The 23,841-nt window shown below is 40.6% G+C and overlaps 1 protein-coding gene across 31 annotated transcripts in view; it reads left to right on the top strand.

Moving 5' to 3' along the window:
* EHBP1 (EH domain binding protein 1) overlaps window positions 1–23,841 on the top strand; it is a 580,191-nt gene that overhangs the window by 216,727 nt on the left and 339,623 nt on the right. For 11 of the 31 annotated variants that reach the window (XM_086326413.1, XM_086326406.1, XM_086326399.1 and 8 more), the window contains exons 1-2: window positions 7,826–8,169; window positions 9,006–9,410. In XM_086326413.1, coding sequence (XP_086182539.1) covers window positions 9,307–9,410 — 104 coding nt within the window. In that variant the 5' untranslated portion in view covers window positions 7,826–8,169; window positions 9,006–9,306. Of the gene's footprint in view, window positions 1–7,733; window positions 8,170–8,197; window positions 8,871–9,005; window positions 9,411–14,457; window positions 14,598–16,020; window positions 16,168–23,841 lie in introns of those variants that run through there. The other 20 variants (XM_086326384.1, XM_086326385.1, XM_086326386.1 and 17 more) reach the window with 9 other exon arrangements.

Here is a 23,841-nt window from a genome sequence, read left to right as displayed (position 1 = left end):
GAGCAATCAACAACAGTCCGCCTGCTTTTATTTGGAAAAAGTTCAAAGAAAGAGTGAATATTTAAAATATGGTCAAATAAATATACATCTTTTTAGCATGGATTGTGTAAAGAAAGATGCATATGTACAGTACTCCCCTTTTCCACTGAAACATACTAGCTCACAGGGGAAAGGTGCTTGCTTAAGTTTTTGAAATAAGATATGGTACACCAATAATGCCAGATAATTACTTCTCAACAAGTGCAGCTTAGCACTATATATTCAGTACCTGAAATGGAACAAATTTATCATTTTGGGACAAAACATCACGGTTTTTAATGTTGAAGATATCAGGATTTCCTTAGAAGACTAACCTATGGCACAAAAAACAGTTCTTGCTCAACAGTTAACTTTCTTTCCTTGGAGAAAAATATCAATGATTCGTTATTGGGACTATTTAAAAATAGCAACAAAAGTTGCAACAAAATATGAAGAAATAACCAGCGGCTCTCATGAAGTTGTCTCTACTTAACAGGCTATGTTCTACTTTCTGGAAGCCCAGTCACTGGTTGATTTACTCTAAAAAGAGAGATCTGGGATGATATTGCAGCTCTCTCTGGCTTCCATGTTACTTCCCTTGTCCTGGAACTGTTCTCCATTTTGCCCTGCCTAGCAGATTGCCCAAACTATGCCTGAGTTAATCCTACCCTCTGAGTGTTGGGTTTGTTTTCCAGCTCTACTCATTTGGGGCAAGTTTCTGCAACAGGGCTAGTTTCCCTTGGCTCATGTCCAGTGCGCTGGTAAGTGAGGTTCTGCCTGATTTCAGCTTGCTGCGTTTTGCACTGTTTGAGATGGAGATGCTTTGATTCAACACCACATGGTGGGTATTCAGTGCCCTCCAAGACTGTGAATTCCTACTGGTTTTTCTTTGCCTTTCCTGTCTAGCCTCATTATTTCAGAAGATGTTAATTATATTATCTTGTTCATACTAAATATAGTCATCCAGGAATTATTCAGAAGAAAACACTGGCATCATGCTATGTCCGGTTACTTGCAATTTATTCCAATTATTGAAAACATAGGAAAAAAAAAAAAAAGCAGAGATCAGTCTACTCTTTATAAGTCATCAAAGGCTCTTAACATTTAATGGGAAATGACCAATAAACCTTGGCCAAGAATCCCTGATTTTATAGGACGTACATTTATTAAATTTAGCAAACAGTTTCTCAGAAAGGGCTCGAGCCCACCTAATTTCAACTCAAACTTTTTTTGCAATAATCCCAGTAATGGTTGACTTACTGGCAAAATGTAAATTCTCTCTGATAACTGCATTTATCTTGGCATATACACCATTTCTGGGCTGGGATTTTACCAACATTAAATTATCTTGAGTAATGTGAAAGATCAGACCTGCAAAGGTACTCTAGAGTCAAGAACTGATATTTAGTTGGTCCTCAATAAGAGAGCTGGGCCAGTGGTTCATGGCTGTCATCCATTCTAGCTGATTGATGTCTTTGTTGCTAACATTTTGAGTATCCACATTTTGAAGATTTCTGAGCCTTCTAATCATTCATATATTGCTCTGTATAACAGAGGTGGCTCAGTGGTAAAGAGTCCTCGTGCAATGCAGGAGTAGCAGAAGATGTGGATTTGATCCCTGAGCTAGGAAGATCCCCTGGAGGAGGACATGGCAACCCCTCCAGGATTCTTGCCTGGAGAATTCCATAGACAGAGGAGCCTGGTGGGTTGCCATCCATGGGGTTGCAAAGAGTCAGACATGACTAAAACAATTTAGCATGCATGCATGCATAAACAGCAGGTGCCAGGCATACTGAATTACCAGTGGATGGTATCTATAGACTTGTTTCTGTCTCTATTTGAGTCTCAAGGCAGCCAAGGATGCTCCTGTGTCTCCTCCAACTAGGCCCAGGTTGCCTTTCCTAGATATTGTGGAACTGGATAAAATTGGGCATTTAGAACATAATCAAGGTCCTGGAGTTTAGTGCCATCTTAGGTTCAATGTGCAAAGGTTCATTATGGCTAACTGCAAGGATTCATTCATGGGTAATTGGAACAGAAACAATTTCATAAAAGGATATTCTGTTTTTAGTTGAAAGATGGTTTTCTGATGCAGCTTTCATGTCCACTAAAGAACTTGGGTCCTTTAATGATAGAGAAAAGAAGAGCTTCCTTTTAAGAAGATAAACATAGGTTTCCAAGCATTTTGTTAGAATTATTACTTTCAGTTGTATAGCAGGTACAGACCTCAAGTTTTACAAAATTCAGGTTTGCAAGAAATATAATTTCATTTTTCCATAACTCAAGCCAATTTCTAGTTCAAGCTCTGATTTCATGAGGGGTGGCAGATACTTAATCATAGTCAATTTGGCAGAGGTTGCATCTAAACTGAGGAGACTTCTCTAGGATTAGCATGTCAGAGAAAGAGGATGAAACATTTGATCTTTGCTCCTCCTCTGCCATGCTGGCTCCCCTAAGATTTCCACTCTGTATCTTTCCTCAAAGGCAGCTGGCCCCACAGATGGCTGCTGGATTGACCTTGGCCAATCAGCAAGGTTCCTTTAGGTCTGCTGCTTCTGCTGTCTCTGCACCCTTTTGGGGATCTGGGGCTCATCATGTTGGGCTTCTAGAACCTCCATGGTACTATGCAAGATTTCACTGTCCATTATGGTAGCTACCAGTCACATGCAGCTGTTGAAATCTAAATTAATTAAAACTCAATAAAACTTTAGCTCCTTAGTTAGGCTAGCCACGTTTCTGAGCCCTAGTGGTTTCCCTCAATAGTCCTAGTGGCTAGAAGCTACTGTATTGGACCCCCATGTATAGAACATTTCATTCAGCACAAAAAATGCTATTGAATTGGTCTTGGCCAGACTGGACACACGACCCAGCCTTTTCTTATCTTAGGGTCTTGCCACATCCCTGGGCTCTAACAAATAAAATGAACGGAAATTATCTCTCTTGGCTCTCAGTTCCTATAGATAGATCCTGCCAAAGGCTTCTGCCAGAATAGGGTGAGAAGAGAGCAGTGAGTCCTGCTCTCTGGGACCCACCAGCATGTAGCCTCTCATTACTTTCCAGCCAACTTCTTAATCCCATTCCAGTCGGAAATCCATTTCTTATCTCTAGGCAAGGAAGTTATACTATTGTATATACCAGCACTATCCAACAGGAAAATAAGGCAAGCCACATGTATAATTAAAATTTTTCCAGTAGCCACATTAAAAGAGTAAAGTAATGAATGAAATTAATTTTTAATGTCTTTTTTTATCCAATACATTTAAAATATTATCATTTCAACAGGCAGTCAATAGAAAACTTTTAAATAAGATATATCCTCTTCATTTGTACATACTAAGTCTTTGAAATTGGTTTGTATTTTATACCCACAGCACATCTCAATTTCAACTAGCCACATTTCAAATGTTCAGTAGTCACATACAGCTATAGGTTAACATATTGAACAGTACAGGTCTCTAACTGGATATATTTCGTTACCCCCTAAAGGGCTTGGGTTCTGAAACTCAAAAACAAGGAGAAATTCCCTCTTTCTTTACATTCTCTTATATTACTTTTCTGAAACAATAACAAAACCCAGTCTATCTGAGGGTGGATATGGGGCTTCCGGCTCAGTAAAGAATCTTCCTGCAATGCGGGAGATTCGGGTTTGATCCCTGGGTTGGGAAGATCCCCCTGGAGAAAGGAATGGCTACCCACTCTAGTATTCTTGCCTGGAGAATCCCATGGACAGAGGAGCCTGGCAGGCTATAGTCCATGGGATCACAACAGTTGGACACAACTGAGCAACTAACATTAACATGATGCTGAAGGTGTCTTTGGGTGGGGTATGGGAGGAGAAAGGCCATGGAATAAAAAGAATATTTGGAAAAACAACTACTACAAAAACCTCAGTTAATATTTCAAAAGTATTAGCCTGCCACAGTGAGCTTTTTAAGGATATAAATATTGCTGTAGGATTGTCAGAAGAAGTTTGTTTGTTATGGGCATAAAAGAAATAGTAATTTTATTAGCAGTTAAAAATTGCAGTAATATTGTTGTGTATTGTATAGCTGCTATGGTAACTGCAAAACACAATGCAAAAATCTGCAGTGCAGTGCTATTGTTGCAGGTAAATCTTATTACTATGACTAAGGCACAGATAAGTTCTATTAGTGGTTAAATCCTGCAATAATACCTCTGACAATTTTTTACTGCAAAGACTGTAAAACCCAAGGATAAGAATTTTATTACCAGAGATGATAATTCAAGCCTACGGTTGCACTTCATAGACTAGAATCTCCATTTAGGTGGTTAACTGGCAAAGCTGCTTCAATGAAAATAATTTCTATCATTTCAAAACTGTCATGGCACAGAGGATTTGAAATTTTGGGGTGGCATTTTCCATTTTTTTATATTCTATTTTCACTGTAAGCTTGGTGACATTTAAAGGCAATATAGAAATTATTTTAAATGTTGAATCTTTTAAGTAAAACAGCTATAATATTTTGCAGTCAACACCTGGGTCAAATGGACAGGACAATTAAAGTTACTTATATCCACAGGTGTATTATATGCAGATTAAGCCTGGGATGGAAGGAGATGATAAATCAAGACCTGAGTTAACAGGGTTTAGAAAGAGGCAGAAACACAGTTTGGAAGGGGGGAGGGTCAGTAGGCTGTACTTATTGGTACATACTGGTAGGGAGGAGAAATGGGAACCTTAAGAAAAAGGTAATTTCTAGAATGCCAAAAGATCTCACGTGATATATGGCGTGGAAGGTGGTCATGGGGACTGGGGCTAAGTGAATTCTTAGTAATTATTGAAAAGTTCTGAGTATACATAGGTTATTGGTGTTCCACTCTAGGTAATCACTGAGTTTAATGGAAGACAAATAATGTTGAAAGTAGTTTATTTTGAGATTTGTTATTCCTTGAGGTAGCGATGTTTGGTAACAACTAAGTATTGCCCAAGTTATTCTTAAAGGTCAATTTTTGATGTTTATTATGTATTATTTTTGACTGTTTGCTAACAAACACAATGATGTACATTATTAATTGCTATTTATTGACTGTTTACTGTATGTCAGGCACTTTACATATCTTCCATTTCCATTACATACTTATCTCAACATCCCAGAAAGGAAGCGTGATGATTTGTTTGACAGAATAAGAAACTGGGACTCAGAGAGGTGAAGTGATTTGTGTTAATTTCCTGCATGTATATTGAACATCTGTTTCTGCAAATTCTTTGAGAGCAGGGACTGTACCTTTTATGTGCCATTAATAACATTTCATGTGATCAATACTCAGTTGGTATTCCCTATCAGCTAAGTGGATAGAAAGAACTTAAAATATTCTATATTTAAGGTTCTCCAATAAATTTAGTTAGACAGGTTATTAAAAAAAAAGTCATGAGGGAAGAAGTAGCTACTCTGTGGGGTCTCCAGGAGCCTATGAACTTATCTTGAACTTAGCAACAGGGTTAAGGTCTGTTTTTAATTCCTCCATTTATAAACTTGGGCTCTTCTTCGCTACTTTTGCAGCTAGGATGAAAAAGAAGAGTTTATATCCAAGAGAAAAACTTCCCCTAAAAAGAAGAACTATCATACAAGAAACTCTTTCTTAGTTTCTTGAAGTTTTCCACAACTTGAGAAAGATTCCCTAGGGTCCTACACACTCCTTCTCCTTCTTTTTTTAAAAATAGTTTGTGTGTGTGCTTTTTTTTCTTCCGGATCAAACCTGTGCCCCTTGCATTGGCAGCATGGAGTCTTAACCACTGGACCACCAGGGAAGTCCCCTCTTCCTTTTTAGGAAGGCACAGAGTATTAAAAGAAACCAGAATAACCACATGAGAAAGTCTGAGAATTTCTGAAGAATAATAATAAAAAAATAGGATGCAAACCCCTCTTGATTATCATGTGGGTTGTTCTGAAGGACACCACAGATTAAAATAGGTTATGACCATTTCTATAAATTAGCCATTAAAAAATCCATACACTTAGAGTCTGTTAATGATGCAGAATATATCACTATATGAGATCATAATAGATGTAGGTTACAGTGATTTAGTAAGCCACTCAGGAAGGACACGAGAGAACTTTAAGATGTACACAAAATCAGAATCAATATAATTATTATGGTTATCTTTCATATTTTAAAATTAAGACTATAGCGAAATAAGTGATATCTATGCCCTTTTCTGTAAAATGTACACTGTGTTCTTGTAGTATTATTAGATTACTTTCTTTATTGCAAATGGAAATGGAATTAGATACTGGATTCAAGCCTTCTGTGTCTCCCAATCTATGCTGATTGTTCAGTCTCTTCTTTCTCTTGCCTCCCCATGGCTACAGATGAGCTCAGCTCTCACCCATCACTGCCCTCCTTTCTGACCTTAAAGAATCCTTCCCTAGATGGTAACACCTTTCAAGCTATTTTGTCCACACATCCTGCTCTCTATCCTTAGTAAGATTAAGAATGCGTTCTATTTCCAGGACTCATCTTGCTTGTTTTCTTTTCATGTTAGTTTCCCTCTCTTTTTCTCAATTGACTCATTGCTTGTAGGGTGCTGCTACTTCTCTGACCATTCCCTCCTGTCTCCTTCCCACTTTACTTCGTCAAATGTTGAGATTCCTCCCCAAAGTTCATTCTTTGTCTTCTTTCTCGAAACCAGAGGTCTGTGGACTACCTAAAATTGAAAGCAAATTTTTGTCTTAGGATAGGACCTATTTCTCCTCGGTAAAATATCTATACCTTTCATCATCGTTCTCAAAAGGGTCCTTGGCTCCTTTTACAAGGTTAAATGCCCCTGCCCTCACACTCTTCTTAGTTTATTTCATCCTCTCCTTTGCCCATAACCACTCTTTTTATATGCTAACCCTCCGAAACTCATCTATAATTCCTACCAGAGGGAAAAAGATCGATAGCGAAGAGGAGAAACTAGGATTCATAGAAACGCTTAAGAATTATAACAAGAAGAAATCGCACTATGAACATTTTAGGTCCCTAATGGCTCAGAGGGTAAAGTGTCTCCCTGCAATGCGGGAGACCCGGGTTTGATCCCTGGGTCGGGAAGATCCCCTGGAGAAGGAAATGGCAACCCACTCCAGTATTCTTGCCTGGAGAATCCCATGGACTGAGGAGCCTGGCAGGCTGCAGTCTACGGGGTCGCAAAGAGTCGGACACGACTGAGCTACTTCACTTTTGGTTATTGAATCTGGTTCATTAAGGACCAGCAGATCGAATATTTGGTAGGGGCTTGGCCAGGTCATTACAGTCGGTCAGAGGAAAAATCCCAGAAGGTTAAACCAAGGCTGTGTGCGCACCCTAGCAACTAGTGGCAGAGAGGGCACACCCAACTCCTAGGGTGGGGATAGGAGAGAACAGGAGAGAAAAACCACAGCAGCCTCACAGCTCACAGCTGCAGCGAAGCCAGTCCCGGGCTCTGCTCTGACTCCCGCTATAAACCCCGCCCAGCACCTTTGACCGACATCCACCTTCAGCAACCACCTTCCAGATCACTATAAACACTCTTTACTCCTCCCACCTAGCTCTTCCCTCTTGAAGCCAATCAGAGGAATGGGAGGGATTGTCCGTAGAGGGTTTCAATTTTTTTTTTTTTTAAAAGAAGGGTAGATCGTACGCCGCGTTCCGCCTGGCGGAAAAACACCTCCAGAACTAGGGGGTGGAGCTCTGTGATGGGCACCCTGCTCGGCCAATGAGTGGCCCCTGCCCCTCAAAGGCCCGGTCGCCGAGGTGGGCGGGGAAAGTGCAGGGCCCAGCCAATGGCGGCGGGGCGGACGGAGGTTGAGCCGCCGTGGGTAGGGTTAGTGTGAGAGGTGCGGCGGGGGAGGTAATGATGATGGTGGCGGAGGAGAAAGGCGGGGGAGGGGGTGCTGGGCGCTGAGCGGCGGCTCTGGCAGGGTTTTGTAGGGTGGGGGACGGTCGCGGGGCTACTGCGTCCGGGAGGGGGCGGGCGTGAGGCGCGCTGTCCGCCTGAGGGGCTGCAGACCCCGGCTCCCGGGAGCGCCGCGGCTGGCTCGGCTGTTCCATGTGGCTCCGGCGGGGATGGAGGACTCGGTGGCGGCGGCGGCGGCTTCTGCTGCGGCGGCGACGGAGGAGCGGCGCTGAGGAGGGAACCGGGCCAGACTCAGCCCGACAGCGGGATTAGAGGTGTGAGGAGGGGGCGGGAGTGGACGTGCTGCGAGGCCGGGGCTCGGGTACCGGGCTGGGGTCTTCTGGCATCGCCTGGGTGACAGGGACTGCGGGCGAGCCACCGCCTGCCTCCGCTGGGGGCAGGGGTCTGGGCTGTGTGCGGGAGGAGAGGAGGCTCCGGCGGACTATTCCCTGAGGATGGGGGAGGGAGGCACCGCACCCCGCACCGTGCACTTGCCCCTTTGGTCATTGCTTCACGCCCAGGCAGGAGTTTCCATTTCCCTCCGGTTGGCAGCGAAGGTGAATGAGAGCCCAAGTGGCCTGGAGCCGGGACACTGCCCTCTCTCTGTCTTGAGATTTCCCTCCACTCCTCTTTTCCCATCCGTTTCCCCCTCCGACTCAGCAGCAGCATTCTTCCCCGCTCCTTAATTTGCTCCACGCACTTATTTTAGGACTCAGAGCTATTAATTATCACCTGAAAAATAAAGTTTATTTTAAAATACTCCACTCCTTCCTCTGACTGGCTTTGGATATTAAGCAGCATCTCTAGACTTTCCCGCTCTGCTCGCCCTTCTGTGATGCTAGGAGAAGGAGGTAGGGCCCCGGCTTTCGCCTCGCAGTTGTTGATGCCGATTACCTGACGTGTTGCTCCACGTCTATGGTGTGAGTTGTAATTTCTTCCTTGGTGTCTTGCATCCTTGACGTTACTGGCTTTTGAGGTTAGTGTTTTGTTTCATTGTTTGAAAAACATGCTGGAGAACTGGGGTTGTCTGTTGCAGTGTTATCTGACGTGGGTGGTTAGTCACTTCTTAGGCTTCTCTTCTCATATTTTTTCTCTTTGTTTTGCTTTTCAGTCCTCCAGAATACATATCACATAGCCCCCGAGGTGGAATGGTGATGTCTCCATGAGGGAACCTCCTCTCACTCATCCTGTCACGTGTGTCATCCTCTTCTTGACTGGGCCATTCATCTAGGACGGAATTTACCCTGTGAAATAGGGAGAAGACTTTATGGACCCCAAACATCATTTCAAGTTGTAGCTGAGTTTTGTAAAGTACAGACATACATGCAAAGCTCCTTTGCTTTGGACCTTCTGCTTTGTTAAAGCTGCTGTGTTGCTAACCCAGAACTGCTCCACTGTTTTGACTGATCATCATGGCTTCAGTTTGGAAGAGACTACAGCGCGTGGGAAAACATGCATCCAAGTTCCAGTTTGTGGCCTCCTACCAGGAACTGATGGTTGAATGTACCAAGAAATGGTAAGAGTGCCTGGGTGTAGAGTTTGCTGTGCTGTGGCCTAAACTCTGCTGCTTCTGACAGCAGATTTACCTTTCTGCAGCGCACAAGTGTGTGAAAGCTGGGCGGGGTGCAGATGACTCTCACAAGTACTGTGGTGTGCACTGTTGCTCCTGGTACCATTCCTGTGGGTTTTAATTACTGCACTTCAGTGTGGCTCAGAGGACTGTCACTATGAGAGCACACTAAGTACAGCAGACTTGGTCTTGAGGTCTTGCATCATTAGTGTTAGGATAACTTTGATTTTTATAATTTTAAGGAGATGTAAAAATGGCTACTGAAATATTGGAAACATATGCATGTGTTTTGATTAACACATATGTCTATGTTTCAATAGAGTTTTAATACAGAAATCTATTCTTGTAGGGTGGTGCTGATCTGTTTTTTTTTTTCCTTTTGCTTAAAATAAAGAATTTTTCATTATCTGATTAATAGAATGCCAGTCCATACAACCTTAGAAATTCTTTTGTTATATGCTTAGTCAGGCAGCTGTATTTTATTTTAATTGCCTCATGAGATACATTTCTTGGCCAGACTTAAGGAAGCAATTAGTAGTGCTGGTCTATGATTTTTTGCTTTCACTTGGGCAAAGTAAATTTAGGGCTTTCTTTTCACTGCCCTGAATGATGAGCAAGAAGAATTCTTATTGGGCTTCCCTTGTAGCTCAGCTGGTAAAGAATCTGCCTACAATGCAGGAGACCTGGGTTTGATCCCTGGGTCAGAAAGATCCCCTCGAGAAGGAAATGGCAACCCACTCCAGTATTCTTGCCTGGAGAATCCCATGGACAGAGAAGCCTGGCAGGCTATAGTCCATGGGGTTGCAAGAGTCGGACACGACCTAGCAGTTGAACTACTACTGTTCTTATTAGAGGAAAAAAGTTAATCTTAAGAAAATGGTACTTTGGGTTTTGTTTATTGTAGTGATTAAGCAGTATTACTGCAAAAATAAGTCCATTTCATTGTTCACACAGACTGTAATTGCATGTCTGTATTAATCTCTTTTTATAAGATGAAAAACAACTTGTTGTACTCTCGAACTCTTAAAGCATATCTGAATATTTATTTGGAAACTAGTTTCCGAATGCTTTTCTCTTAAACTTGTTAGAATGTTATTTTATGTACAACTCAAGAAGTGCATGTACTGATTACCTACTTTATACCAGGCTCTGTAGCTTTAGAGTTGAATATGAAATAATCCTCACCCTCAAGGAGTCTAGGGCAATGACAGGACATGTAAAGGAAGTCTCTGTGATAGGTGCAATAATATAAATATGTATGATGTAGGGATCTTTATCTCCATCCCCTAACAGTTAGATAATCTTGGGGACAGGTTATTTACTCCTCTGAGATAATTTTCATATTGAGAAAGGTGATAATGATATCACTTCACAGTGAAGTGATTAAGTGAAGATTAAATGAGTTAGGACATGTAAAATGCTTGGAACAATGTCAGGCACATAGTAAATGCTCAACAAATGCCGTTTTTACTTACAAAGTTAGCAGAGAAGGAAATAACTCTTTAAGGGTAGGGTAGGGTATGGGATGACTTTCTGGGAGCTGAGCTGAGTTTTGAAAGGTTCATAATAATTGGCCAGGAGGCTAAAGAGGAAGAAATGAAGGATATTCTAGATGAAGCAACTGCTTATGCAAAAGTGTGGAGGTGAGTGGTATGCCGGAAGTTCATGCAGTGTAATTGGATTATGATGGGCCTTAAAGTGGGAGGAATGCAGTGGGCTATGATGTTTTAGAGGCAGGCAGTGGTGAAGTGCTGTTGTACATGCCTTGGACTTTATTCTGTGGGTGATGGAGAGATACTAAAAGCTTTTGAGCAGAAGAGACTTTAGGTTTGAAGAAAAGTGAAAGTGTTAGTCACTCGGTCCTGTCCATCTCTTTGCGAACCAATGGAGTGTAGCCCGCCAGGCTCCTCTGTCCATGGAATTCTCCAGGCAAGAATACTGGAGTGGGTAGCTGGTCCCTTCTCCAGAGGGTATTCCCAACCCAGGGGTCGAACCTGGGTCTCTGCGTTGCAGATGGATTCTTTACCGTCTGAGTCACCAGGGAATCCTGACTTTAGATTTTCATTCTGGAAAATGATTCGGATGACAGTGTGAAGTAAGGATCATAGTGGAAAGGGTAACTGGAGGCTGTGACAGTAGGGTAGCTATTACAATAGGTAAGGTGAGAGAAGAGGCTTAGACTAAGGCAGTGGCAGAGAAAGTGGGGAGAATAGAGTAGAGGGACACTTAGGACACAAAATGGAGAATACTTAGTGGTCATTTCAGTATGGGTCTGAAAAGGATGAGGGTGAGGGAGAGGGAAAGGTCTGGGTTGACACCCAAGTTTCTGGCTTGGAGGACTAGTATACTACTAACTCAGCTAGGGAATACATGAGGAAGTTCCTGATTACAAGTCTTTCTCAACTTGGTCTTATACTGGGGGCATCAACTATAAGATGGTTAAATTGGAATCTCTTTTCTTAAGGAAAATAGAACATATCAGGTGATTCTTTATTCACAACATGAGTTTCTTCCCCATAGTTTGCATCATTCCTGGATTTTATTTTTCCTTGAGAAATATGTATGTTACTGTTAATGTGTCGCAAGGTAAAAGCCAAGAATGAAATTTAACTTGATTATTGATGAATTTATTGATGAATGCTGCTGCTAAGTCACTTCAGTCATGTCCGACTCTGTGTGACCCCATAGACGGCAGCCCACCAGGCTCCCCTGTCCCTGGGATTCTCCAGGCAAGAACACTGGAGTGGGTTGCCATTTCCTTCTCCAATGCATGAAAGTGAAAAGTGAAAGGGAAGTCGCTCAGTCGTGTCCGACCCTTAGCGACCCCATGGTCTTCAGCCTACCAGGCTCCTCCATCCATGGGATTTTCCAGGAAAGAGTACTGGAGTGGGGTGCCATTGCCTTCTCCGTTATTGATGAATAGATGGCTCAATTACTTTTAGGGTTGGACATTATGGTATACCTATTAAATTAGATCTTTATGATAAGATCTGGCCTTAACACAAGAAGCATTTGGATATTGTAGAATTTTTAGATGTGTAGTTCTAAATATTTTGCATTTCCCCCCATCTCATTTAAAAATAGAGTTTAAAGTTAACAAGGTGACAGTGCCCAAAGAATAATATATTTGTTTGATGTACTGGAATTTTATAAGTGGATCCTTAAATAGAGCTTTAAAATCTTTTCATTATATAAAAATTTGTTGTAATAAGTTTTAGTTAATATTCTTTTTGCTTTACTTTGCATAAGGTCCTTGTGATAAATACAGGTTAGGCCAAATTTTTATGCTTAAATTCTGTAGCTCTCTTTTTTTGTTTTTCATGCCTCATTTTGAAAGAATTTTTCATGCCTCATGCTTGCAAGAATTTTTAAATGACTGAATATGTATGCTGACTTAGAATCTATTTAAAGGACATAATAATAAAAATAGACTTGTACACATAGTAAGAACATACATTTTTTCAGTTACATATACATTTTAGGTATTGTTTTGAGGGTATGGAAAAATAAAAGGAGAGGAAGGAAATTTATAGATGCCAATTGAGTAAAGGGAAAGAGGCTTTGAAGATAAATTGCAGGTGTTGAGAGGATAAGAAAATAGATCTAATATACATTAGAGAAGAAGGAATAAATTATAGAAAGAACAGCCAGTGTTCCATTAGGATTGTGCCTTTGTAAGTAAACTATGTATACATGTGCCATACCTTTTAGAACTTTGCTACTCCAAGTGTTTTCTGAGAAACAGGAGAATTTGCAAAGCCTGGGAATGAATCTGTTAGAACTGCTTCCTTCAGGCCCTGCCCTAGACTTACTGAATCAGGATCTGCATTTTAATGAGATCCACAGGGCTTCCCTGATACCTCAGTTGGTAAAGAATCTGCCTGCAATGCAGGAGACCCCGATTTGATTCTTGGGTTGGGAAGATCCCCTGGAGAAGGGATAGGCTATCCACTCCAGTATTCTTGGGCTTCCCTTGTGGTTCAGCTGGTAAAGAATCCGCCTGCAATGTGGGAGACCTGGGTTTGATCCCTGGGTTGGGAAGATCCCCTGGAGAAGGAAAAGGCTACCACTCCAGTATTCTGACCTGGAGAATTCCATGGACTCTCTAGTTGCAAAGAGTCGGACATGATTGAGCAACTTTCACTTTTTTATACCATGCATATTAAGGTTTAATAAACAGTATTTTAAAATAATGTTTTCAGCCTAAGTGCCCATTCATGACTTCAGGATAAAGTATAATGATTTCTGCATGAATTTGAAACTCAAGGGAATGAAGATGAAACTTCAGGATTCAAGAAGGGCATAGTGTGTTGATGGAAGAGGTTAATGGAAATCAGGATATGTTTTCCTAGGAAGAATGTGTTATTTCTGTGATTAAGGAGAGGAGAAATGTTTTCCATGTTCTCTTGTTATGGCTGTAGGTTATGAACCTGGGCGTGACAGGTAACAGGATGAAGGTAGGGGTTTCAGGAAGCCATCTTTAAGATCTAGGCCATGAGCAAACTCACAGCGTTTTACCCTTGATCAAAGGATGGATTCTATTTAAGGGGTTTGGGGTTTCTGCTTTCTTACACTTTTCTTTGTTGCTGTCTTACAGTATTTTGCATTTGCCTAACATAGTATGTTTCCTTAGCTCAGCAGTGTCTAACTTATAATTCTTTCTTGATGTGGCTCTAGAAGTTATGTCAGGAACAAAAACCAGAAAGACTTTTATTCATCTGAGAGGATACTAGACTGTTAAGTCCTATTCCTCATCACTCCGTAACCAGGTAGAGGCTCCAGTAAATTTGAAGATGTTAAGTGTTTATATTCCCCTTCTCTTATTGTTGTCCCCAAGTCATTTAATTATTAATCTCATTTAACTGATGTAGCTGTTGGCAAGTGGTGAGACTGGCCACTAGAGATGACTCTGTGACAAAGAGACTAGCTGTCTTTCCTCTCTTGGTTTGTTTCTTCTCCTATTCTTCTTTTTAAAAAATATCACCTGCAGGTCTTTAAATTTCTGAGAGCAGTCTTGTATGAGCTCTCAATGGCTCTTCAGCTGTTTGAGGAAACTGCTTGAAAGTTGGCAAGTTGTGGGTATGATCATTTAGTTTACAGAACTCAGTTCCGATGGGAGCTCCGTAATACATGGTGAGAACTATTATGAGCATGTATTATATTTTCTGTGTATATCTCTGTATTGTCTACATATGTGAACATATTTTATCTTTTTTATATTTCTTCTATGTGAGTTTTTAAAAAGTATTTAAAGTACCATAAACTTTTCCCCAAAAGGCATACATATATTGGTTTCTGGTTCTTCTGTCATGTAAGAATTCCTTTTTCTTATTTTTAAATGTAGTTTTAATTATAATTTATTTTTAAGATAGGTGACACAGTCACATGGTTCAGAATTCTAGAGGTACAAAAAGGGGTTTATATGCCTGAAAGTAACCCCTCATTTTCTCTATTATTCCACAAGTTTTTGCACAGCTGCAACCTCAGGATTTGAAAAGTGAAAAAGTAGCTTTTTCCAGAGCTTAAGCGTGTGACGCTAGCCTGTTGGATAAAATATGAACTCCTTAATCTGATGTTCCAGGCCCTCTGTAACTGATCCCAAGTTAGTTTTCCAGTTGGACATTAGAGTGCTACATACACTGTGACTATTAACTTGAGTTTATGAAGGCCAAGTTACATTAATAAGTACTTATTCAAATCCACTTCTTTGGGTGACTTAAGCAAGCTTTTCTCTATTGCTTTAATGGGATGAATTAGAGGAACATCTGCCTTGATATAAAGAACATACTTTTGAAATACATTAAAAAATAATAATAATTGAAAATAAGCTTGGTGTGTTTTAAGAGTATCTGGAAGGTCGGTGTGTCTGCAGCACAGTAGAACAAGGTGTAAAATGGTAACAGGTGAGGTTTGAGTAGGTAGGGGTTAGGTCATGTATGGTGTTGAGGTCATGGTAAGGCTTTTGGATTTTTAGTGTGATAGGAAGCCATTGGAGAGGTTTGAGCGGGAAAGTATATGATTTACATTTTTAAAAGATTATTCTGGATACTTTGTGAAATGTGAACTGTTCTGAGTAAAAATAGAAGCTAAGATGCTATTGTAAGTAGTCCAAGTAGCAGAGGTCGTGGTGGAGGTGGTGAGAAATGACTGGCTGTATGTTGGTAACACATACACATGCTCCTACCACACTTTATTGAGGTACAACTACACTTTTACATAAATAAGATGCATCCATTTAAAGTATATAGTGCAATAAGTTTTGACAACAGTATAAACCCATGTGACTAGAAATAGATTTCTTGAAGGTGTAGTTGACAGGAGTTAATGATGGATTAGATATGTAAAATGAGAGATCGTTAATGACTAGGGTTTTGGCCTGAGCAACCAGGTTAATGTAATACTAATTACAGGAATGGGGAACACCCGGGAGGAGAAAGTTTGTTGTGAAGGAGAAATCAAGAATTGGTTTTGCTTTCTTAAAGCTTGGGACATCCAGCTGGAGATTTTAATTAGGCAGTTAATTTAAGAATCTTGAGCTCAGGGGAGAGAAGAGGTCAGCGTCTCATAGTTTACAGATAGAATTTATAACTAAAGGGCTATAGGCAATTTTCTGTGGTGCTCATAGAGATTAAGAGAACTGAAGTCTGAGCCTTGGGACATTTCAACAGATAGAGGAGGGGAGGAAGAGGAAGAACCAGCAAAGGTGACTGAAAACAATCAGTAGTGATGTAGGAGAGAAATTAGGAGTGTGTGCTTTCCAAGGAATGAAGTGCAAAATGTATCAGGAGAAGAGTGGTTCACTGTGTCAAATACTTTTGAGAGCAAGATTACCACTGGATTTGCAGGTTGGAAAGAGTTGATGACATTGAGGAGCGGTTTGGGTCTTCCCTGGTAGCTCAGTTGGTGAAGAATCCGCCTGCAATGCAGGAGACCCCAGTTTGATTCCTGGGTCGGGAAGATCCACTAGAGAAGGGATAGGCTACCCATTCCATTATTCTTGGGCTTCCCTTGTGGTTCAGCTGGTAAAGAATCCACTTGCAATGCGTGAGACCTGGGTTTGATCCCTGGGTTGGGAAGATCCCCTGGAGAAGGGAAAGGCTACCTACTCCAATATCCTGGCCTGGAGAATTCCATGGACTGTCTAATCCATGGGGTTGCAAAGAATTGGACACAACTGAGCAACTTTCACTTCACTTTGGGTGGAATGATGGGGATGAAAGCATAATTAAATTGAGTTAGAGGAAAGGAGGTGAATACAGAGTCAGTATAGATAATTTTGTTGGAAAATTTTGCTATAAAATGGAGAACTGGAGTACCTGGAGAGGGACAAGAGGTCAGGGTGTACCTTTCACGTGGAAGATGTTGCAGCATGTTTTAGTGCTGATGGAAATGGTTGGTAAAGAAGGAAAAACTGATGACGTGCTGGAAGAGGAAGTAACTTCAGGAGAAAGAGAGAAAGGAACAGGATCCAGCACACAAATGGAAAGGCTGAACTTAAGTAGTGTGTGTGTCAGTTGCTCAGTCGTGTCTGACTCTTTGTGACCCCATGGACTGTAGCCTGCCAGGCTTCTCTGTCCATGGAATTCTCCAGGCAAGAATACTCAAGAGGGTTGCCATTTCCATCTCCAGGGGATCTTCCCGACCCAGGGATTGAACCGGGGTCTCCTGCATTGCAGGCAGATCCTTTATAGTCTGAGCTACAGAGAAGCCCTGAACTTAAATAGAATCAGGGACAATTCATTGTTACAAGGAGGGAAGCATTTAGGTTGGTAGATTTGGTGGGGGAGGATGTAGATGTTCTGTTGGCTTCTGTTTTCTTAGGGAAATAATATTAGGGGTCATCATCCAAGGGGGAGCTAACAAAGTTATTGAAGGATTAACAGAAGAGGAGGTCTGAAATTGTTAAAACAAGAATGAATTGAGTAGGGAAATGTTGAAGGATTACTGGGTAGTGCTGAGGATGTTCTTAACATTGTGGTCATTAATTTAATTTAAAGTGAATGCACCAGCAAGTTTGCATATTTTAATTCAGTTATGTTATGTCCAGTACTTGGGTGCAGGCATGGAATAGGCAGACTTGGATTTAACCAGGGATGGGTTATATCAGGAATATATAACAGAGGAAAAGAAGGGCAAGGAAATTGGGAGTGAATGCATGAGGAGTGGTTATAGTGATGAACCATCAAGTATAGGATAGAAGAGGAGGAAAATAAGGACATAAGAGATAGGTTGGTCAGTAGAAAAGTGAAGAGATAAGAACTGTGAGATGTTACAAAGGTTCAATAGTTGTTGGGATTGGGATATCAGAGTGAATGAGCTGGAAAACTGGGAGGTAGGAGAGTGAGATGCTTGATTTTGGAGGATGTGGTTAGTAGTAATGACAATATGTAGGTGGTGGTCTCCTTTGCGTATTAGTTAAAAAAAATAAGCACACAACTTAAGTGTGTTTTTAATTAATACGCTTTGTATGTTAAATATGAATATACTTTAATTTCTCTTTCTTTCTTTAAAATAAATTTAAGTAAAATAGGTCATCTTCTTTTTGTATCAATACCTTGGGGGGCTTTCATTCCTCTTTAAAGACTTGTAGCTGTTAGGGTGACCACAGCAGTTGATAGTTGAGATGGAATGGAGGAAAAGAATTTTAGCAGTGAAGAGGGCAATTAGGGAATTTAAAGGTTAAGGGACAAATTATCTATGTGGCTCTTGAAATTGCTGAAACGCTGAGAATAATTGGAAGAGAAATGGTTAAGACAGGGAGTCAAGTGCTGAAATCTTAGTGAATGAGGGAAGGGGTGGAGCAAAAAGTTTTACTTTTTGAAACTTTCTATGACCAGTTTATGTGAATTTTAAACCTTATTCTTTGAAACAAAATAAGTCTTCTTTTCCACTTGATTAATTGTCAGAGGTAGATGTAATTTTGTTTAGTCACTAAGTTGTTTTGTTTAGTCACTAAGTTTTTTGTTTAGTTTAGTTTTTGTTTTGTTTAGTCACTAAGTTGTGTTTGACTCTTTTGAGACCCCATGGACTGTAGCCCCTCCAGGTTCCTTGTCCATGGGATTCTCCAGGCTAGAATGCTGCAGTGGGTTGCCATTCCCTTCTCAAGGGGATCTTCTCAACCCAGGAATTAAAACCCGCTTCTCCTGCATTGGCAAGTGGATTCTTTACTACTGAGCAACCTGGGAAACCCAGATGTAATTTTAATAGAGAATAAGTTGAATTGTTACTTTGTTAGTAATTTTATTTTAGTGTTTCATGGACTAATTTTTTTTTTTAAATTGGAATCGTTATGTGTAGTATTTTATTGAGATTTTAAATGCTTATTTTATGTGAAGTTCAGTTGTACAAAACTCAGTTGTGATGGTTTAAGGAAAATAGTGGATTGTCTTTATGCCATAGTTGGATATTTTAGTGCTTATATCACAGTTGTCTTTACACCAGACTCGTATGCCTCTAAGTCATTGGCTACTTTGGCCTCATCCAAGTTGCCTCTTCTGTAAATAAAGTTTTATTAGAATATGGCCATGTCCATTTGTTTATTTTCTATGGCTGCTGTCATACTAAATGGCAGAGTTGAGTAGTTGTTACATAGACTGGTTCACTGCAGTTGGAAGTATTTATTATCTGGTCCTTTAAGAAAGCATATTAACTTCTGCTCTAAATCATTGGAATTACTCCTAATCATTAGTTACAGCTAATGTTTGTGGAATCTAGAGTTTAGTACCTTTTCATTTTCTCTCTGCCCAACCTCCAAACTATTAATTTAATCTTACTATAGTCTTGACTGCATAAGCAGTAGAGGAGAGCCAATTGTGCCTGCTCTCCAGCCCTATGGAGGAAACTTTAGAATAGCTTTGAGGAGCATTCAGATCTGTGTTTGGATAAAAAACATGTGTTTTCTGGCTGTGCTGGACAAATTACTTGGACAAATTACTAATCTCTTAGTAACTCATCTGTAACATGGTAGTAACAGTGCTTTCAGCATAGAGTTGTTTTGATGATTAAATGAGATAATACTTGTAAAGTGGTTAGAACAGTGCCTGACATACTGTAAAGAAAGAAAGAAAATGAAGTTGCTCACTTAAGTGAAGTCCGACTCTTTGTGACCCCATGGACTGTAGCCTATCAGGTTCCTCCGTCCATGGGATTTTCCAGGCAAGAGTGCTGGAGTGGATTGCCATTTCCTTCTCCAAAGCACTCAGTATATGTTGCCTATTATCTTTATCCAATTATTTAAGCAATACATGGTGAAAAGAACCATCTAGAGAAAACGAGTAGGGTAATCGAGAAGAAGACTGAAAGTATGACTTGAAGATTTAAGAGTGTTTGAGGAAGATGAACTAGCACAGAAGCTAGAGTGACCTGAGAGGTGTAAACCAAGGGGCATGATAGCAGAAGCACTGTGCTGAAATGAACTACGTGCTGACAGTATTTGGCTTTTAGGGGAAAGGAACTATGTATTTTTGCTTCTGGAGCAAAATGGGTTCATATAGTTTTATTTTTATTTTTTTTTGATAATCACTTAAAGTAAGTGATTTTTGGCTAAAGAACATGGCTAAGGGATCTTAGTTCTTTCAGAGTAGAATTAACTTGCCAGCATATGTGTCTGTGTGTGTGTGTCTGTCTGTCTGTCCATGATAGTGACTATTCACAATATATTTCTTTATGACAATTTTCTTAAAAATTTTTTTTTCTCTACCATCATGACCCCATGAAATAAATTGTGTCTTTTGGTAGTATGTTTTTAAAATGAATTTTAAGGGATTATGTGAAGATATTCTGCACTTATGATTTAGTTTAGTTTCACACTAGTTTTGTAATTGGATGCTCAGGGAACTTAAAATTAGGCATTTCTAGAAATGTGCTATTGGTGCATCAGTGTGTTCTAATTTTGTGGAAAATTTCAACAAAAGAGTCACTGAAGTAGTTCACTGCATGTTGTAAAAATAGTCCAGTGTGCTAAAGGAAAAGATGTACAAGCATTTTTAACTGAATGTTCAGTAGAGATGTTCATATTCTGCTTATTTTTTAAAAGGAGTGGAACTGAGTTTGTGAAATGGGGACAGTAAAATTACTGCAGAATGCCATACATGTGTGTCTTATTTTTCACTCTTATAGTGATATTTTTAGGCAGCCTTGATAATAGACACCTAAAAAATTTCTTTGGTAACTTTGATCTATTAAAAAGTTTCCTGATGTTATTAATCCTGGTGGTGTTATTATTGAAATGCTTCTTGAAAAACACTTCTAAAAATTGGCTTTATTGCCTCAATAACAACAACAAAGAAAGGTTGACTTTAATACAGAGTTTTATCACTTAAAAATGGATACTCTTGACAATATCCAAAAGAGTTTGTTGAGTAATTTAGGGTTATAGTTAGAACAGAGATAGTCTTAGAGGAGCAGAGAGTGCATGTTACTTAGGATGAGTTACCACTGGACCCTGCACTTGGTTCTGAGTTTACTGTCAGCCGTGGCAAAAAGGGAAACACATTGGCTCATTGAGTATTGATTCTGGCTAAAGAAGATACTCAAAATCATTTGCAGAGACTTTTGTTTTTGTTGTTGTTCAGTCACTACATTGTATCCAACTCTTTGCAACCCCATGGACTGCAGTACCAGGCTTCCTTATCCTTCACTGTCTCCCAGAGTTTGCTCACATTCACGCCCATTGAGTCGGTGATGCTGTCTAACCATCTCACCCTGTGCTGCTCTCTTCTCCTTTTGCCTTCAGTCTTTCCCAGCATTGGGGTCTTTTCCAATGAGTTGGCTCTTTGTATCAGGTGGCCAAAATATTGGAGTTTCAGCTTCAGCATCAGTCCTTCCAGTGAATATTCAGGGTTGATTTCCTTTAGGATTGACTGGCTTAATCTCCTTGCAGTCCAAGGGACTCTCACGAGTCTTCTCCAACACCACAGTTCAGAAGCATCAATTCTTCCTTGCTCAGCCTTTATGGTCCAGCGCTCATATCCATACATGTCTACAAAAAAAAACCATGGCTTTGACCATACAGACCTGTGTCAGCAAAATGTCGTCTCTGCTTTTTAGTATGCTGTCTAGGTTTGTCCTAGCTTTCCTTCCAAGGAGCAAGTGTCTTTTAATTTCATGGCTGCAGTTACCATTTGCAGTGATTTTGGAGCCCCAAGAAAATCTATCATTGCTTCTAATTTTTCCCAACTATATGCCATGAAGTATGGGACCAGATGCCATAATCTTCCTTTTTGAATGTTGAGATTCAAGCCAACTTTTCACTGTCCTCTTTCACCCTCATCAAGAAGCTGTTTAGTTCCCTTTCACTTTCTGCCCTTAGAGTAGTATCATCTGCATATCTGAGATTGTTGGTATTTCTCCCAGCAATCTTGATTCCAGCTTGTGGTTCGTCCAGCCCAGAATTCTGCATATAAGTTGAATAAACAGGGTGGCAATATACAACTTTGACATACTACTTTCCCAATTTTGAACCAGTCAGCTGTTCTATGTAAGGTTCTAATTGTTGCTTCTTGACCTGCATACAGGTTTCTCAGGACACAGATAAAGTGGTCTGGTATTCCCATTTCTTTAAGAATTTTCCATAGTTTTGCATAGTCAGTGAAGCAGAAGTAGATTTTTTTTTTTTTAATTTCCTTGCTTTCTCTATGATCCAGTGAAGATGTTTCTTAGAACTTAAAGCAGAAATTTTATTATGAAAAAACGGTATGATATTGAATTAAGTCTCAAACTACAATAGAAAGTCTCAGACTATTAAATTGGATAATGTTTATAAGGATCCTTTGTAAGACACTTTAAGAGAGTATGGCTGAGCAGCCTTGTTTTCTAATCTAGTTGAAATCAAGGATGAACCTCAGAAAATTTAGAAGAATGAATATTTAAGAGAAATAATCAAGTTCTACGCCCTGCCGTTCAGAAGCTGCTAACCCCCCTGTGGCTACTTCCATCTAAATTTAAATTAAAAATTCAACTCCTCGGTCACATTAGCCACAGTTCAAGTGCTCACTGGCCACATGTGGCTAGGGGCTACTATACTGGATAGTGCAAATATGGAAAATTTCCATCATCAAAAAAAGTTTTGTTGGACAGGACTGTTTTAGCCATTTCCTCTCAAAACTGACTGATTTCAGAATTGCTGGATCAGATCAGATCAGATCAAATCAGTCACTCAGTTGTGTCCGACTCTTTGCGACCCCATGAATTGCAGCACGCCAGGCCTCTCTGTCCATCACCATCTCCCGGAGTTCACCCAGACTTACATCCATCGAGTCACTATGCCATCCAGCCATCTCATCCTCTGTCGTCCCCTTCTCTTGCCCCCAATCCCTCCCAGCATCAGAGTCTTTTCTAATGAGTCAACTCTTCGTATGAGGTGGCCAAAGAACGGGAGTTTCAGCTCTAGCATCATTCCTTCCAAAGAAATCCCAGGGCTGATCTCCTTCAGAATGGACTGTTTGGATCTCCTTGCAGTCCAAGGGACTCTAAAGAGTCTTCTCCAACACCACAGTTCAAAAGCATCAATTCTTCAGCGCTCAGCCTTCTTCACAGTCCAACTCTCACATCCATACATGACCACAGGAAAAACCGTAGCCTTGACTAGACGGACCTTTGTTGGCAAAGTAATGTCTCTGCTTTTGAATATGCTGTCTAGGTTGGTCATAACTTTCCTTCCAAGGAGTAAGCGCACTCTGTAAATACAGAGATTTCTGTGGTCTTCAGTTCAGTTCAGTTGCTCAGTCGTGTCTGATTCTTTGCGACCCCATGAATTGCAGCACGCCAGGCCTCCCTGTCCATCACCAACTCCCGGAGTTCACTCAAACTCATGTCCATCAGGTTGGTGATGCCATCCAGTCATCTCATCCTCTGTTGTCCCTTTTCCTTCTGCCCCCAATCCCTCACAGCATCAGGGTCTTTTCCAATGAGTCAACTCTTTGCATGAGGTGGCCAAAGTATTGGAGTTTCAGCTTTAGGATCAGTCCTTCCAATGAACACCCAGGACTGATCTCCTTTAGGATGGACTGGTTGGGTCTCCTTGCAGTCCAAGGGACTCTCAAGAGTCTTCTCCAACACCAGAGTTCAAAAGCATCAATTCTTTGGTGCTTAGCTTTCTTCACAGTCCACCTCTCACATCCATACATGACCACTGGTCCTGACAGTCCTCTAATTCTGTAGGTCTGGAAGAGTGCTGGCAAGTCTGTCATTTTAGAAGTTCCTCAATTGCCTAAGATCAACAAGTCAGGTTTTAGAAATGCTGCATTTGATTTTTCCTCAGGTATTTGGCAGATGTTAGGTGGCAGTTCTTACTGGTACTCCAGAAGTTATTAAGTTGAAAATTTGAATTGGACTTTTTTCCTTTGAAACTCCAGTACTTTGGCCACCTCATGGGAAG

Source organism: Bos grunniens, chromosome 11, assembly GCF_055505025.1.
Source record: "Bos grunniens cultivar Pamir isolate PY7600 chromosome 11, Bosgru_T2T1.0, whole genome shotgun sequence".
In the NCBI taxonomy this organism is placed as follows: Eukaryota; Metazoa; Chordata; class Mammalia; order Artiodactyla; family Bovidae; genus Bos; species Bos grunniens.
Note: the sequence above shows the minus strand (reverse complement) of the source record. Positions and strands in the feature narration are given on the sequence as shown.